The sequence below is a fragment of the Desmodus rotundus genome, chromosome 2, assembly GCF_022682495.2.
Source record: "Desmodus rotundus isolate HL8 chromosome 2, HLdesRot8A.1, whole genome shotgun sequence".
NCBI classification, from domain to species: Eukaryota; Metazoa; Chordata; class Mammalia; order Chiroptera; family Phyllostomidae; genus Desmodus; species Desmodus rotundus.
Window position 1 is genome coordinate 187,252,576 of NC_071388.1, and position 17,944 is coordinate 187,270,519.

The 17,944-nt window shown below is 41.9% G+C and overlaps 2 protein-coding genes and 1 long non-coding RNA gene across 5 annotated transcripts in view; 2 read left to right on the forward strand and 1 right to left on the reverse strand.

Annotated features, from left to right (window-relative positions):
• The window catches only part of PIKFYVE (phosphoinositide kinase, FYVE-type zinc finger containing), an 87,303-nt gene extending 84,954 nt beyond the window's left edge, over positions 1–2,349 (forward strand). The window contains exon 45 of the transcript XR_008426209.1: positions 1,996–2,349. The gene's annotated coding sequence lies outside the window, so the exon portion shown is untranslated. The remainder of the gene's footprint in view (positions 1–1,995) is intronic.
• A 9,069-nt stretch (positions 2,350–11,418) lies between these two features.
• LOC128780275 (uncharacterized) lies at positions 11,419–13,817 on the reverse strand. The gene is made up of 3 exons (XR_008426210.1): positions 13,679–13,817; positions 13,324–13,427; positions 11,419–11,677 (listed from the first exon to the last, which is right to left on the reverse strand). It is a non-coding gene; the product is annotated as an uncharacterized lncRNA (long non-coding RNA).
• Positions 13,818–14,268: 451 nt separating this feature from the next.
• Positions 14,269–17,944, forward strand: part of PTH2R (parathyroid hormone 2 receptor) — a 62,218-nt gene continuing 58,542 nt past the window's right edge. For 2 of the 3 annotated variants that reach the window (XR_006655969.3, XM_024564265.3), the window contains exon 1: positions 14,269–14,402. Coding sequence is in view for 1 of the 3 variants with exons in the window: in XM_024564265.3 (XP_024420033.1) it covers positions 14,328–14,402 (75 nt within the window). In the remaining 2 variants the exon portion in view is untranslated. The remainder of the gene's footprint in view (positions 14,403–17,944) is intronic. The other variant, XM_071220697.1, reaches the window with a different exon arrangement.

A 17,944-nucleotide genomic window follows, 5' to 3' on the forward strand; every position in this document is an offset into this window, starting at 1 on the left:
GTGGAGAAAGCTGTTAAAGTGTGGGGGCTCGTGATACTCAGTTTGGGGAGTGTTGACTAGGGCCTCTGGGGAAGGTGGGGAGAGATGAAATGAAAGCTTTCTAAATCTGAACTTGATAAGCAGGTTGCGTAAATTCCCCAACATCTTACCATTCCATTACCTCTCCAATAAGAAATAGTCCCCAACAACAATTTAATGTAAAAAAATTGTTAATTCAGTGCTTTAACTGAAAGCTAGCCCATCACATCTCATCACATCACATCACGTCACATCACATCATGTCTCATCTCGTCTCTTCACATCTCATCACATCCCATCATATCACATCATATCACATCTCATCACATCTCATCACATCTCATCACATCACATCCCATCACACATCCCATCCCATCACGTCACGTCTCATTTCTGAAGCTATATCCACACGTCGTTTTGGGAAGGTCCCACCTTGGGTGGCATTTCATGCCATCCTTCAGCCATGGGATTTCTTTCTTCTGTTGTGTCTACTTCTGAGTCTCATTAAATCAAGACTTGGGTAACCTGTTAGGTCACGTATTTATCTCCCTATTTTTCCTACGTATTTATCTACTGACCCTGTGTTGCAACATAAATATCATAACTCCTGAAATCCTCTATCTTTTGCATAAAATGCATCCTTAAAAGTTGTGTGGTTTGAAACACCAAATAATAATTAGTAATTGCTAATGCTAATTGCTGATAGTAATTGCTCTGGAATAGATGGATAAGAATTCTAAGGCAAAGTAGAGATGGTGAAATAAATACGACTGTAGAAACAAAACTATTAAAGACCGTGTCCAAACTATTAGGATACGAGACAAAACAAATCACAGCCCGTATCCCTGAACTCTGTTTTCCTGATGTTGGATTAGTATTCCCACCCCCCCCCCCCCCCCCCCGGGAACTGCAGCCATAATTTTCAGCCGGCACCCACACCGTGGGAGAGAACACTAACCCGGGGCCCCATACCAGGCATGCACTCACGGGCGTGAGCAGCAAATGCCCCATAGGCCAGACTCATCAGAGCACAGCACGCTCGGAGGAAGGCGATAAAAGAGTATTCAAACCTTGCATGAATGTGCCGAATTTCAAGTAACCTTAGCATCAACATCTTTGCTGCCTTCTAAGAATCAAGAGATTCTGGTTAATAATAAGAGGTGTTCATAATGGGAAGATGAATTTAAGCAGTAAAAATCATCTCTGAATTTAAGCATTAAAGTGTATTCAAGGTATTGGAAAAGACTAAATTTCTAGTCATTTATTTCCCCTTACTCGGAACGTCAGATGTCTGCCATGCTTTACAGAGTATACGTGGAAAGCGAGTGTGTGTGTACATGCACACACGCTATTTATTCGGGAGAAAAATCTCCAATAGATGGCACTCCTTGGTGCAGCTCGACAGCATTACGCTCTATTTCATTAAAATTCTTCTTTCTGCTTACTTTTAGCTCCTGCCAGTGTTTTACTTAATTGATTTAATCACTGATAGATTACTGCCAGTTCCGAGTACAGAAACCTGGGTAGTTTCTTAACTCTTATAAATGCCAAGAGATAACAGAAGCACCGGAGGACTGATGATTAAATGCATCTTTTGATTTCTAGCCTGTAAATGGAATTGAGCTCATGCTAGCTTGTAGGTTTTGCCATTGTGTGGACTTGGGAATAGCCCCCTCCCTTCGAGTCGAGGCTGTGTGTGACCCATGAGGGGGAAGTTGTGAATCATCGTTCAGCTGGCGCTCCCGTTCTCTCTAATACAGTGCGCCAGACATTGATGTTTTATTGCAAACCATCAGTGAGCAAAATTTTAAGATCCTTGGGAGGATCTTAATTTAGTATTATAATTTTTTATTTAATTAATTATGATATTGCTACAACCTAAAAAAACACCTGGTACATATAGTAAGTGCTTAATAAATATTTGTTGAAGCAAATAATTTTTTAAAAATTTACATTTATTTATTTATTTGTTTTTAGAGAGAGGGGAAGGGAAGGAGAAAGGGAGGGAGAGAAACGTCGACGTGAGAGAGGATCGTCGATTTGGTTGCCTCTCGCATGCGTCCTGACGGGGACCGAACCTGCAGCCCAGGCGTGCGCCCTGACCGGGAAGGGACCTGCGATCGTCCGGTTTACGCGACCAACCAACTGAACCACCCAGTCAGTGCACAAATTATTTTCAGTTTTGTCTTTGAGAGGATATTTACATATTTGGTCTCCAAATACTGCATATCAGAATATGTTTATTGAAAGTAAATATTTATTATCCAGTGAATAATAATACTATATGTGATTTGTTACTAGAAAGATTTATTCATCCAGCTGAAAAATAAAATCAAGCATAAAAAAATTGCTTTTTTGGGTCTTTGATTCTTAGTATTTCTTAAGCCACAGATATCATGGAAAAAACCTGAATTTACTACCTAAATTGAGTAAAAAATTTAGTTGCATTTAGTAAAAAAATATTAGTTTCTTTGTCTCTCAGAAGTATTCTAAGTCCTAGAGCAGATACACCTTCATTATCCTCAACGAAATAGTGATGTTTCTTAATTTTCGGTAGATAGAGTCATCCTTAGCACTGCTTGATATTCTCCTAAGGCTCCACCGACGCCAGAATGGCCATGTAAATGAAACACCTGTCTCATGCCAAAAAGAAACCAACACACTGCCTCGGGCTTACAGTCACTGCTGGTCGGAGTGTGTATTGTTCGTAGGAGCCGTGATCAAGATTCCACCCATCTCCAGTCACCATGACCATTTACTGAATGAGCTGGATGGGTGTTCTCAGATAGGACCTGTGGAAGGGGGGTCCAAGACAATCACACTCTGGTGTTGCTTATTTGAGAGTCATTTTAGAGTGTAGTTATGGGGCATATGGATATGGCTTGGAATGTGATTAGACCGTTCTGGTAGATAAGTTTATAGGGACTTCTCTCTTCCCCAAAGTTGTTATATTACTGATTAATTTATTGCTCCCTTGATTTGGCGCCATTTGATAGATGCCTGGAACAGCTTGAGTCTGAAGGCAGAGTAGAGCTGTCCGGCAGCCCTGAGTCCCTGGTGATAACACAGGAAAGGCTTGAATAATCCCATTAAATCCTCTGGAATTCTAGCTCTTGACCAGCACCAAACCTGAGGGATGACTCAAGGGTTAGGCCAACACCGGGCACAAATAAAACAGTCTTTTCTTGGAGAATTCTGAGACCACTCAGCACGGCTCCTAAAATGGCCATATTCTCATGGAGTTCAGTGAGCTTTGGTTTTCGATTTTTTTAAAAAAATTTCTTGATTGATTTTTAGGGAGAGAGAGAAACATCAATTTTTTGTTCCATGTATTGATTCATTCATTGGTTGCTTCTAGTATGTGCCCTGACTGGGGATCAAACCCACAACCTTGGTGTATTGGAACAATGCACTAACCAACTGAACTACCCTGCCAAGGCCTGGCTTTAGAGTTAACAGACAAGTTTCTATGTAAGCGACGTATGCAGATACATTGTCCAAACAAAGAAGTAGTCTTGGTAATGGACCATAGCTTCTTCATACTCACAGACTGACTGTCGGCATGATCAGCCCTCATTTTGTAGCAAACCATACACCCATAAATCTGCAAATGCTAAGTTTATTTACAATAAATGTACATGGTTGAGATACATCCTCTTAACAGCACTGTAGAGATAGAGACTTTCCATTATCGTTCCCTCCCTAGGAAAGGCCGCTAGCGAGCTTACTGGGAGGTCTGCTCATTAGCATGCATGTGAGACAGAGTTAACTCAGCAAGGCTGGGTTGCTCAAACTCTGCCAAGAAAAGTCAGTCCTCAGGACTGGCCCTCGGCTGGCCCCTGGGGGATGACCTCGGAGTCCTTGCAATAAATACTCTGCTGGACAAGTGGTTTTGTCTGCCAAGGCCTTGCTGGCCTCAGTTTGACCAGATAGTTTATGCTAACAATGGGATCTTTGGTGAATGTCTTTTTGCTTGAGGTAGGGGGAAGGCTAGAGTAGGTCAGGTCAATAAAATCCCTGGACACCAAAGCCTGGGTGAGCTCCCCCGGCTGGCAGCGCTTTGCGTGAGTGGTTGTGTGTCATTGCTGGGAGAATTAAGCATGAGGTTGGTTTCTCCTGCACTTGACCCCCCCGTGCCTTTTCCCTGTGTTGAATTCAATCTGTATCCTTTCACTGTAATGAGCTGTAACCATGAGTGTAACAGCTTCTGAGTATTATGTGTCCCTCTAGCAAATGGTCCAGAGTGAAGATGGTGGCCTGGGGACCCCCTGCCTGGCATGTTTACAAGGAGATTGGAGGTTTCTCTTTCCTCTCTGATAGAAGTTTGCAGGCCTGCTGCTCACCTTTTTCTTCCCTGCATGCAGAGTGGAGCTGCAAACCTCTATGGTAATATCCCTCCATCCCTTTATACTGATGCTCTGTCCCTGGAGCCCTAAACTTTCTTCAATCATCCCACAGAAAATACAACTGTATTCAATAGATCTCTGGTTAAAAAAAAAATTACCTGGAAAGTTAAACTCTTCCTACATCTCCAGCTGCTTTCATTAGTTGTTTGACCTGTTTTGTTTTGCCGATAACACTGAGGTTTATAGCTCAGTAAAATAAATGTTAGCCTGTAGTGGTTGGTTACAAGTCCAGAGGCTAGTAGACTACTTGTTTGTTGCAAACAACACAAAATGTAAATTCTAAATAGTAACCCAAATTCTTCAAAATGCAAATGGTAGAATTGATTTTAGTACTTTTCGTTTTTACAATATTATAATATCCTGAGAAGAACCCACAAAAAATCCTGCCCTGTTATTAAATTAATCATTTGGGGCTACCTGAAATGAAAGGATGTATCTGTTTACTCTGCAATAGGATATTCTATTTGCAGAAAGAGCAAATATTTGAATTTCTCATTAGAATCTCTCTTTTTTAAAGATGTCTAGTTTAGCCTGGGGACAGTAAAAATAGCAACATTACCCAGATCTCTAAGAAATGGTTCAGAATAAATTTTACTAATGGTTACTTTGGTATTAGGTTTATTATATTATCTATAATTTTTATACAGATCCCATTGATTAATTGATTAATTTAGGAAAAAAATTGTTTTAGACATGATAAAATCAGACAGTAACTTAATTTTACCTAAGTGTTTTCCAGTTTAGGTCAGAGAGGGTTTAGTATATAATTACTAAAAATAGTTTCTTTAATTTCTAAAGCCTATTTATATTTTATTGGAAACATGATATGTATATGTTATATTCAACTAATCAAGATAGTCTTTTATCAAAAAATACTCAATATCTAGACAAATATTTAACCAGATGTATTTGTATCTCTTGAACTTTTCTGTATATAAGCAAAACAGTTTTGCGGAGAAAATGATAGCAAATTTCATAGTAGCTCTTACTAAATATTTGAGAAGTGGTGACTGCGTAGTTCCAGAATAGAGACCAGCTGGATATGATTTCCCAGAGTCAGTAGACCCGCTGGCCAACAGTCCGCTCATTCAGCCCTCGGACTCCAAATGCCTGCAGGAGGTGCGCGCAGGCCGATGACACGCTCGGGTGATTGCATGTGTGAACGCGATCTGCGAGGAAGTCACTTACATTCCCACATACGTTGACCTTATTCAAGTAATTTACCCCCTGAGGGTCTGAGTTTCTACTAAATCTGCCTTCACTCGTCCTAGTCCCACTCTCCACTTCCACACTCTGTGTAGTCCCCGCCTGCTCCCCGCCTGCTGCTCGACATGCAAAACCAGCACCCTTTCCTGCCAACACTATTCCCATTTTTTGGTCCCAGGATTTGCAGAAGGGAATTTTTAAAAAACCCCATCCTTCCTTTTACTGCCCCCCCCCCCATGCTAGTCAGTGACCAAGTGGCGATAATATCTTTTTCCACCTTGTCTCTGAACACTCTCCCTTCCTGTGTATTTTCCTGCTTCATATGTTCATGGTCCTCACGGCAGATATTCCTGGGCTGTTGGGCTCTCCTGCACTCCCCCACCCCCGCATAGGCTTTTCTCACTGTTCTGAAATGGCCTCTTCACGTCCTCCCTCGACTCACACACATCATTCTTCACACTCGGTTCCCACGTTCCCTCTAGAAATCCTCCCCACCCTCAAAACACAGGGGTAAGTGGACTTCCACTGTTTCTGCGGCTTCCTCTTGGGAACACATTGGGGACAGGGCAGGAGTGTTCCACCTGAAGTCTGGTGCCAGCACAGTCCCTGGTGTGTAGCTCCCTGGTTCTTCCTCACTGCATTTTGTTCTACACTGGGCAACGGAACATTGCTTTTCCCTGCAAAAACATTTTCATGCATCAGCTTTGCAGTGGGCATGAGCGGCCACCGTGTCATTCCAAATTCCGTATCTCAGCCAGGTAACTGGACTCCCAGCTGCTGTTACTTCTCACCTTGCCATTCTTACCAGCAAGGCAGTTTTCTTCCTGTTTCCTTATAGCGATACATTGCATAATATACCTATATTATTATATAACACACCCAGCTTCTTGGTGAGTTCACGTCACACAAAACACATAAATGCCCTGTTCCTTCACCAATCACCTGAGAAGCTTTGCGCATCTTCTCACCTCCTGAAAACCTCTTCAAAGAACCTCAGCCCCCAACCGATCACTCCTCACTCTGCAGCCTGTGGCTATTTTTGTAATACATGCTTTTCTCTATGTTGATATTCTGCTTTGTTGTATAAATTCCTTAGGGCAAAAATAACATGTTCTGTTTCCTTTTTTAAAAACCAATATTTACTTCTTACAGTGAGCTTTAGTGTCTAGACAGACCTCGTATAAATTGCTAACAAACTGTCACGCTTCCCTAAGTCTTAAAAGTCTTAATCAAATTATTTTCTTTAAGGTTTCTTACACTTTTTTTTAAGAGAGAGAGAAAGAACTACATTAAAATTTTCAATGTTTTTTCTTAATCCATCCTCCAGTTAAGGTGCCCTTCCTTTTCTTATTTAGGTTAAATTTCTCTTCTTAGTGTAATTTGCTACATTCCTGAGAGCATATGGCTCCCTGTGTGGAAAGAACCAAAATAAATCGGCCGTGGCCAAATCACACTGCCTGAAAGGCGACTGACCCCTTGGTTTGATAAGGACCACTTTCAGAGACGTGGTTGTACTGGGAAGTCATCTCTGTGAGGAAATTAGAAGAGGAATGAGAAGGCCCTTCGTGGATCTGCAGGGTTCCCTCCAAATGCTGACACGCGTGACGTCAGGGTGGGAGAGGGCGGTAAGAAAAATGACACCTGTGGAAACGAGACCCAAGTTGAAGGCTCCCCCTGCGGCGGTGTGTCCTTCTGCAAGTCCCTTAGCTTCTGAGGTACAGGTTCCTTATCCAACTGGGTGCCATCCTTAAAATGGGTGCCTCGGTTTGCCTGCCTTTTAGAGTTGTGCGGGGGACCAGGATTTTGTGCTGATACAAATATTTTGCAGGATACACATTTAATGAATAAAACTGGTAAAATGTAGAACACTGAGTTGTTATTTATGATAATATAAATATAGTCACTAATTATAGTCAGTCAATTATTGCCTTTTAATCCATGGTATTGGATAGTCCAATCAAATGTTTTCCATGTAAATCTCACCATGTACTGAAGCAGCGATATTTTCATCACTATATTTTTTTATAGTGGAAGTGTGGCTATAGATTTGTAAGAGTGATTTAATTATTGGAAAGAAATGGGAAGATTTTTCAAATACTAGCATTTTGTGAGTCTATGGCATTTCTAGAGAAGAATCACAAGTTTCGGAAGTTTTTGACAGAAGAATGAGTCAACTCTGAGAAAGCTGTATCATGTTAGGGAGAAAATAATAGAGTTTTAGGAGCAAAAAGGCATTTCTGTCCAGTCAACGTTTGGAAAGGATTGAATCTGGCCCACAAGGGACCTAGCAATTAATGGAACCAAACTGTTCTTATGCTAACAATTAGATGAGATTTTTTTTTAAAAGAGTGGTTTGACGTTTACAACCAAGTGGAGAGGAAGGTACAGAGATGTCTCAGGTAGCCCTGCCCCCACACGGGCCTAGGCTTGGTGTTCTGGATTTTGGCTATTCTAATAGGCAAGGAGTGGTACCTCCTTCTCGCTTTAATTTGCATTTCCCTGATGACCTATGACGTGGAATAAGCATCTTTTCATATGCTTATTTGCCCTCTGTGCATCTTCTTTGCTGAGGTGTCTGTTAATGTCTTTGGCCCATATTTTAATTGGATTGCTCGTTTCTTATTGTTGAGTTTTAAGAGTTCTTTGTATATTTTGGGTAAGAGTCTTTTGAAATATTGTATCCTGGTTTCTGGATTATATTCTAACTCTCTTGATATTCTGCAGAACAGAAATTTTAAATGTTAATGAAGGCCAGCTTGTCAATTATTTCTTTCGTGGGATTGACTCTTTAAAGTGGAATCTAAAAAGGCATCACAATACTCGAGGTCATTGGGGTTTTCTCCTGTGTTATTTCCTAGGAGCTTTAATAGCTTTGTGTTTTACATTTAGGTCGGTGATCCACACAGAGTTAATTCTTGTAAAAGTCGTAAGGTCTGTGTCTAGATTCACGCTTTGCATGTGGGTGTTCAGTTGTCCCACCACCATTTGTTACAAAGACTGTCTTTGGTCCATTGTGTTACTTTTGGCCCTTTGTCAAAGATCAGTGACTATACTTATGTGCGTTTATTTCTGGGCTCTCTGTTTTTTTCCATTAATCTATGTGTCTATTCTTTCACCTATACCACACTGTCTTTTTAATTTTTAAAAAAGATTTTATTTATTTATTTTTAGAGAGCTGGGAAAGGGAAGGAAAGAGGGAGAGAAACATCAATGTGTGGTTTCCTCTTGCTCACCCCCTACTGGGAGTGTGGCCCACAACCCAGGCATGTGCCCTGACTGGAATCAAACTGGTGACCCTTTGGTTCACAGGCCCACGCTCAATCCACTGAGCTACACCAGCCAGGGCACCTATACCACAGTGTCGTGATTACTACAGCTTTACAATAAGTTTGAAAGTCAGGTAGCATCAGTCTTCCATCTTTTTTCTTCTCCTTCAAATATTGTATTGACTATTCTGCATCCTTTGCCTCTCCATATGAGCTTTTGTAGGTGAGGTTTTGAGACCATAGGAATAGTAGTTTGATGGTGAGGTGGTATTTAGTTATTACTGCATAACAGGCTACCCCCAAACTAATGATGTAAAGTAACTACGACTGTTTATTGGCTCAAAATCTGTAATTTGGGCAGGGCTCATCTCTGCTCCACATAGCAATAGCGAGGCAGCTCAACTTGGGCTAGAGGATCCATTTGTCGTATGACTGCTGAGCTGGTGCTGGTTGTTCCCTGGAATTCCGTTACAGTTGAGAGCTGAGGTCTGCAGTTGTCTCTCTGGGAGCTTCTCTATTGGACTTCCGTAAGATCATGGCGGCTAAGTTTCAAGAGTGAAAGTGAGTGCCTAGAAGTGGAAGCTGCCAGTTTCTTAAGGTTAAGGTTCAGTTCTGTATTTTTTAGGTCAAGCAGTCACAGAGGTCAGAATCAAGGGGAGGAGACATGACCCCACCCTCAATGGGAAGATTGTCAAAGAATTTTGGAGACATGTTTTATAAGCTCTATGGAGAGACAATGTGAAGAGGGAACGGAGGTCTGGAGTGTTGGGGGCACGGTTGAATTGGGACGTTCATTAGCTGTAAGGGAAAAAGGTCTTATCCAGTTATTCAGGAAACAGGTGAAAACCACTGGGTATGACAAGCCCGGCCAAGTATAGATTTAAGAAAGAGGAAGTGGGATGGTGCCTGACGCCTAATTATTCAACTTCTTAATTTTCTTTAGGCTTTATTGTGACTGAAGTGGGCCGCTGTATTTATTATTTTCTTTAATCCTCTGTAGGAAAATTTTAAGATTTGTTGTTGCTTCCTTTTCATTATTTTCTCTTCAGCTGCCAATTAATTACCGAGTATTTTGTAATAGGCTTTGCATATTAACAACTATGCATTGAATTCGAGAGTGTAGGAAGGAATTCTGTAAATACCAAACTTACTGTCATTTGTGTAATTCTGTACAGCCAATAAAGGTTTCTCTGACTTTGTCATTATCTCATTTAATTGTCATGCAAACACTGTGAAGTAGGTCACTAGTATTAATAACGACCCTCTCAAGAGTAAGCACACGGGAAACTACCTGGGTGTGAGCCACTCACTGCAAGTCCGTTTGGGGTCCAGACTGACGCTGTCTACGTGGGGAGCACCTTCTCCCCGCCGGGACACCTGCTCGATTCCTGTGTTTAAATGGCCAGGCGGTTGCCTGCTGCTATCTGCCTACTTCCTGACTTCTAGCCAGACACTCCTCAGGATGGAGCTTTGGAGGACTCATTTCTTATAGATTTTAAAATGTAACAGATACTCAGAAGAAACATTGCCAAGTGGTTGCCAGGGCCCTTTATTACCTGGGTTTGATGAATGGAATTTGGATAAAATGGAGAGCTCTATTAAACCATCTGCAAACCCTGCTTCGATTTCTAAGCCTTTTCTAGTATCGCGGCATTATGTGGAGCTTGAGTTGTGATTTTAGAGCCAATAGAGCAAATTTTGGTTCCCTACCTCCCTTCAAAATATCTTCCATGTTAAAAAGATGGACCGTTTAATAAATGATGCAGAAATTGTGGAGTCACCATTAAAAAAACCCAATACTTTAAAATGTGGGATTTTGAAATAGTAGGAAAGAACTAGAAAAAGATCTGATGGAAGATGTTCTAAGTTTCAGAATGCAGTTTCTTTCTTGGTCTCAAAGCTGAGGAAGAAACTGTAAAAGGTTGATAGATTTAGATACATAAAAGTATTTTTAAAAAAATTTTCTGTGCTGATTAAACATTACAAATGTTTAAATACACAAATTAGGCCAAAAGTAAAGTTGGGGAAACACTTTGGTATTTACACTGAAAAAAGATTTGCTATGCTAAATATAGACAGTGTTCTTCTACATAAATAGGAAAATTCAAACTCACCACATATGACGTGGGGCTCAGTTTCAGGGGCCATGGTCACAAGACTACAATTATTTATAACAAAACCACCACCACCACCACACTAATCATGATTACAATTACTGTGCGTTTTTTCCTGGATGAGACATTGTTTCACTGCTTTATGTTTGTGAATTAACTCATTGAACTTTTCTAACAAACTTCTGAGGGAAGTACTCTTATTTTCTCCATTTTACAATTGAGGAGATTAAGATAAAGAAAGGTTATAATTTAATTTGCCCAGGATTACACAGGGAGGAAATGCCAGAGCGAGAATTCACACCCATGCTACTCGGTGGTAGGTTGCATGCTACTTCATGTCATCCCTCAGGACACAGAACTGGGGGATTTTATTTATTTATTTATTTAACTGATTGGATTACCTTCATTTTTTAAATCTTTGTATTGTATTTTTTACATTACCTTTTAGTGCCCTCATACGGTGAGGGCGCTGTCTGTTTGGCACAGACAGGGGTGCCAAACTTTATCTTGTGGAAGAGTCGCCCAGGAGCTTGTTAAAAGGCAGATTCCTGAACCCCAGCCGTGGAGACTGGGATTCAGCAGGTGTGAGGTAAAGCCCAAGAATGTGCATTCTAACAAGCAGGTCAGCCAATTCAGAGGCAGGTGGTTGGTATGAGACACAGTGGACCTACGAAAGACAAAAACAAACTAACAAATGAGCCACAGCAAAGAAAACAAAACAAAACTTCTCCAGAATAACTGTAACTGCCCCAGGACTGGGATTTGCTTGGGTTGAGTCCCCTTAGCACCAAGGCCCTGGTTTTTCATTTAAGAGTGGGGGTGACCGATACTGCTGCCTGTCTTTCATTGCTTTTAAGGATTGATGAGATGTCATTTGCCAAGAGATTTCATGGGTTACTCCACACAAGTTTTTTTTTTAAAGTTATGTTTGGGAATACTGTTACCTAATTATTCCAAATTTATGCATACTAAAAGCAATTATGTATTTTATGTCAAAGATCCCAAACATACTGATGTCACAGCAATTTGTGTTATTATTTTTTAACTTTACTTAACCGTGTTCATTTACTATAGTTTAATATGGCCTTAACCAGTCTAGAGCCTGTGGATTTATACCTGTTTGTATGAATGGACCACTTGGATAATGTGAGTCGTACGGATATTGATGGTAAGTTCCAGCGTACAGGCTTCTCAGGCCTCACTGACTGTCTCGTTTACAAACAGCTACTAGGTGTGGCTGCCCTTTTGGCCATAATGCAGGGGTTTTCCACTTTGTCACTTGGTATTTTGGGACAGCTGTTTCTCTGTCTGGAAAGGCTGTCCCGTGAATTGTCAGATGCTTAGTGGCCTTTCTGGATTCTGTCCACTACATGCCAGTAACATGTAGTGTGACACACTCAAAATGTGACACAACCGAAAGTGTCTCCAGACGTCGCCAGATGTCCCCTGGAAGACAAAATTGCCCTGGCTCAGAAGCATTGCTGTAATGCACAGGGAATTTTTATTGAGTTGTGGGAGGTGGAACAAACAAAGAAATAAAAGGAACAAACCAGCTGGACAAGTGTTCAGCGAGGCCTAGGAAGCATGAAAACACTGCAATCATACTACTGTATAAATAGGAGAACAGATGCTACTGAGTAGGATATCTAGAACTTGGTAAGTGACTCAGTGTCTACTTACTCATCTATAAATACAGTAATAAAGCCTGTCTCACAGGGTTAATATAAAGATTAATTTTATCTAAAGTACCTAGAAGAGTAACTGAATGTAATAAAGCACCAAATAAATGTTATCAATAGGTATTATTACTATTAACCATTATTTTCCTGCTTGAGTACAGTAAAGTAACAGGTAATAATTCTAAGTAATTTATGCAAACTGAACACTTTTAGCTAATAGTGACTACAGAGGGCTCTATTTTGAAAAAGAGCACACACACCCCACAAAACCTTAAATCTTTGGTAGAATAAGTGGAAAGTGAACTTTATTTGGTAATTTTGCAGGTATATACCTGTGAGTGCATGTTGTGTTATTTAGATCTGGCTACTTCCAAAAAGCATATGAGATGATATAATACATACAATACATAATGTAAGCAATGCTATTAAAATAGAGGTAGGCATGGACATTTTCAGACATGTAGACAGAAATAAAAGCCATCCCTTTCTAGTGTTTCAGAGCTAGCCAGCCATTAATAATCTAGACGTCTTAAAAGCAAACCCAGTTTTCACTTTGGCACACAAATGACAGCTGATGGTGACAGGTCTCAGATCCTCACTGCAAGGAGGAGATGAGGGAATTAGTGTGATTTACCTGTGGGAATCACTCCTTCCTAACGGTATCAGATCCTAGGAGACTGAACATTCTTCAGCTCAAATTGCTGTAAAGCAAGGTCTCTGGCGTCTTGGTGATTATGCCTTTAAGAAAAATAGAGGAGCAGTCATTGCCTCAAACGAAGGTGTTTACACACACACACACACAAAACCTGTTAAAGAATATCAGTTGTCTTTCTTCAATGCCTGAATCCAAAACTCACAAAATAATACAAAGAATTTTGACTGAGAGATTTCTGGTGGAGTAGCATTTCTCTCTTTCTCTGTCTCTGTCTCTGTCTCTCTCTCTCATACACACACACACACACACACACACACACACACACGAGTATTACCATAGTAGAAGAGAAAGCTAGCAGAGAAATTTAGAGAGCTGTAGAGACTGTTGGGCGCACAGTCGCAGATGCAAAAAGCGCCTGGCCGCGGAAACCTTTGAAAGCGTGGTCCGGTGCCTCCGGTGGCTGGTGGTCAGCGCACGTCTGGACGGTGGGGAACTTTGGGACTACTGCCCGAGGCCCTAGGGCGCCCCTACAGACGGGGCGCTGGGATCAGGGCAGAATGGAGGGAATCAGAGATGGTGCGAGTTGTGCGTGGCGTTAGCAGCGCTCTGGATCCGCTGCCCTAGGGGTCCCCTGGGCCGCGGGACCCGGTGACTCCAAGGAGGAGCGCGAGCGCCTCCCCGCTGCTCCCGCAGGGGGCGCCAGGGCCAACCCTCTCCGCCTGGGGCTGTGGTGTGACAGTCCTGGCCGGGATGCGATCAGCCTTCCCCAGAAGACCGCACCAAGCCGGGAGCAGCCGCGTGGCAGGACCCGGATCCCAGACAAGCGGGCACCGGCAGCTCGGCCCCGGGCGTCCCCGGCCAGGTGGCCCCAGGCCCGGCCTCCGCAGCGGCGCCGCGCTCGGTACCATAAGTTTGCCCCGCGCTCCTCAATTTCGAGCGCGGAACTGCTCCCGGTCCTGCTTCCCGCTCGGGAGGCTCCGGGCATGGCCCGGCCGGGGGCGTCGCCACACGTCTGGGGGTGGCTGCTGCTCGGCGGCTGCCTCCTCGCCGGAGCCCAGGTAAGAGCCCGGGACCCGCAGCACCTGCTTCTCCGAACCTCCGGCTGGACTCGGAATCAGGTAGACGAAGACCGAGACCGAGGAGCTCACGCTAACACACACACACACACACACACACACACACACACACACACACACACACACTTTAGTGGAGCTACAAAGATATGCTTTGACTGATGTCCTGGGGCGGGCACTGTTCAGACCAGCATCTTGACAGATGCACAGTAAGGGGGTATTTAGGAGCAATGGGATTCTGGATCGCGAGGGCTAGTCTGGGAAGTGAAGGAACTTTTCTGACGCCTAGTCGCCTTTGCCCCCATTTAATTAATCCAAATTATTTTTGTCTGCTGGCAATTTACCTTCACTTTTTGAGAACTTAAACTTCAAGGATCGTTACACTATCTGAAAGGCTAACTGGCCTTCCTTGGTACAAAATCACGTATTTTCAAAGCAAAAAGACTAGACAGAAAAAATATCTCCAAATAAAGCTCAGTTGTTAATGTTAAGGATAGATGGTGGTTGTGATTTCATAGTGTGCTAATATCCTTAGAGATTTTCTGGACTTTTACAAGGGAGCCTCTCGCATGTGTAGGTCACATTTCATCTGTACATTTTTCTTGTGTCAAATAAAATCTAGAGTTTACACTCAGCTCTTAAGATGAACTACGAGGAGATGGGTGGGTGTAATGCAGTTTTAAGAGAGCCGTGACTTTAAACTGAATCAATGTTATTACTCCCTTCTGTTCGGTAGGGGGCGCGTCTTGACCATCGAATAAAAGCCCTAGTTTTTTTTTCTTTTCTTTTAAATTCCTTCACAGTGAGAAAATTAGGCATAGATTTATGCACTGATACTATATAAACTTAATACTATGTTATTGGCTTTCAGATGACCAATTTAAATTACAATTATACTAAAAGTGCAATTGTTTTTTAACCACATAACCACAAAAATGAAAGGAAATAGTGCCCTGTTAAATACTGGGCTTTACCTAACACGACCAGGATATTTCTGTAAACTTGTTCTGTTTTAAAAAAATCAAATAATGTGTGTGTTATACATAGATTAATAAGATTAGCTGTCAGAGTGGAGGGGATTGTGGGGCTGCATGAAAACTGTGAAGGGATTAAGAATAAAAAAAGACTCATAGTCACAGACAACAGCATGGTGATTACCAGAGGGGAAGGGGGGTGAGAGGAGAGTAAAGGGGGGATAATGGTGATGGAAGAGACTCGAATTGGGGTGGTGAGCACACAATACAATATACACATGATGCGTTATAGAACTGTACACCTGAAACCTATATAATTGTATTAACTAATGTCATCCCAATAAGTTCAGTTAAAAAAAAGATTAGCAATGGATGCTTAAGAGTGTGGTATACTTAAATTTGAAAAATTTCACCAACAGAAGTAACATGACCAAATTGAAAAAAAACCCCTAAGATTTTGGTGATAGTTATAGAACTCTGGTGATCTCTGATGTACTTCCTGTATTTCTGTCTCCTAAGATATTTGAATAATATGCTTGAACACACTGCTTCCTTGTATAAAAGGCAAGTGAATGCTAACCATTTATTTTACTCAGTGTTCTAGATTATGTTTTCTAAGAAAACAGGAAAATATTCATTAGTACAACAACAACAACAAATCACTATGGGACTATGGACAGAATATTTCTGTTACTTTTAGATTTCAATAAAACAATCAGGATAGTAAACCTTATTTTCTATAATCTTAAACCAAGGTTTCTCAACCTGGCACTGTCACCATTGTGGGCTGTATAATTCTTTGTTGTGGGTTCGTCTTGTACAGTGTAGGATACTGAGCAGCATCCCTGTTCTCTTTCCACTAGATTCCAATAGCATCCCCCCCACCCTGCTGCCCAGTTGTGACAGCAAAAGTGTCTCTAGATATTGTCAAATGTCCCTTTACAGGCAAAATTGCCTCTGGCTGGGACCCATTGGTTTAAAGTGATTTTCATTTACATTTATAGGTTAAGAATTATATGAAATGGCAATTTGTGATAATATATTACATTTTGGCACTTAAAATCTGAAAGTTAAAGTGATTGACATTGACAACTTCTCTGATCTTCAGTTTCTTCATCTTCACTGCCAGCTAATACATACGTATATTTAGCAAGTTTTTGTTCTAGTGCTAGAACAACAAAGAGAGCTCATCCAAGCAGAATTGGCGTGTGTGGAATAATTCTATAATATTCAATAGACATTGGATCACATCACAAAATAGATAACATAGACTGGTACTTGTCAATTGCTTAAAAAATTTCTGTGGTTTTTTGTTGGTAAAGACGTTGCCTTTGACTCAATGCACAGTTCAAAACTCATTCATTCACGCATCAGGCATCACTACAGAGCCCAGCAATATATTTCCTAAAGTCAGGTACCACACGGTAATGAGGACCACGATATGAGTATAGTATTCATAGTAGTATTTTCTGCATTTTCTTTGCTGTGTCAGTGGATCCTCCTAAATGAGACTCTAAAATGGAATTAGGGCTGCAGTGGGTATATTGGGGGGTAATACCCATGAGAGATAAAAGGGTACAGAGGCAGGATTGGATAGGGGGAGCCTCAGAGCAGGGTGCAAATCTGACAAAGTCATGGCCAACCCCATGGAGAGCTCTGGGACAAAGTTAGTCCATTGCAGGAGTCCTATGTGGTGATAAACTGGCCAGGCCCTAGCACTCCCGCTGTGCTCAGTGGTCGGCTGGGGTTGTTTATAAGATCACAGACTTGGCTGCAGGCCTCAGACAGATGTTTGAAAGCAATACAGCTGGGGGCTGGTGGCCAACTGCACTCCTTACAGACCAATGGCTGGTCTTTCTTGAAGGACCATCTCCGTGGTACCCATCCATGGCTACCCCCCTTACGGAATTATCAAGGAACAACATTGGCTTTGCTGGGCTGACCCCACGTGACTCGGTCACCTTCTCCAGGCTCCCTGACAACAGATCGTGTGGCTCTCAGACAGTGCGTGTGCCGGGAAGTGAGAACAAATCAATCAGCACAGCTAGAAAAAATTCCCAGAAGCTACTGACATACTGAGCAGAAGCAGTAAGTTCCACAGAGTACCAGGTGTGAGCAGTCACCCACGGGCAGGTGTTGTTTTTTCTAGTTATTGCTTATTTTTGCCTCAGTGGAATCCCAGTGCTGCATGGACATTCCCGTGCAGGGGAAGGGGCACTATCCTGGGAACCCAGAAAGCCGAGTTCACATTCTTCTTTTGATAACATGCCACCTCCCTGGGTGTTAAACTTGACCTCTCTTTTCTCATTCTGTGTGTGGAGGAGGATGCGTTCTACCGACGTTCCGGTGTGAAGATTCATAGTCTACGGGAAAATCCAAAATCTCTTAACAGGGTGGGAAAAAACTGATAGTGTGATGACAGGAACTTACTTAACATGTGCCAAATTCTGTGCTAAGCATTTTAATCTATTATTATCCCATTTAATTCTCATAGAAACTTTATGAGATGGGCACATTTTATAAATGAGAAGAGGGGGCCAAGAGATTTTAGAT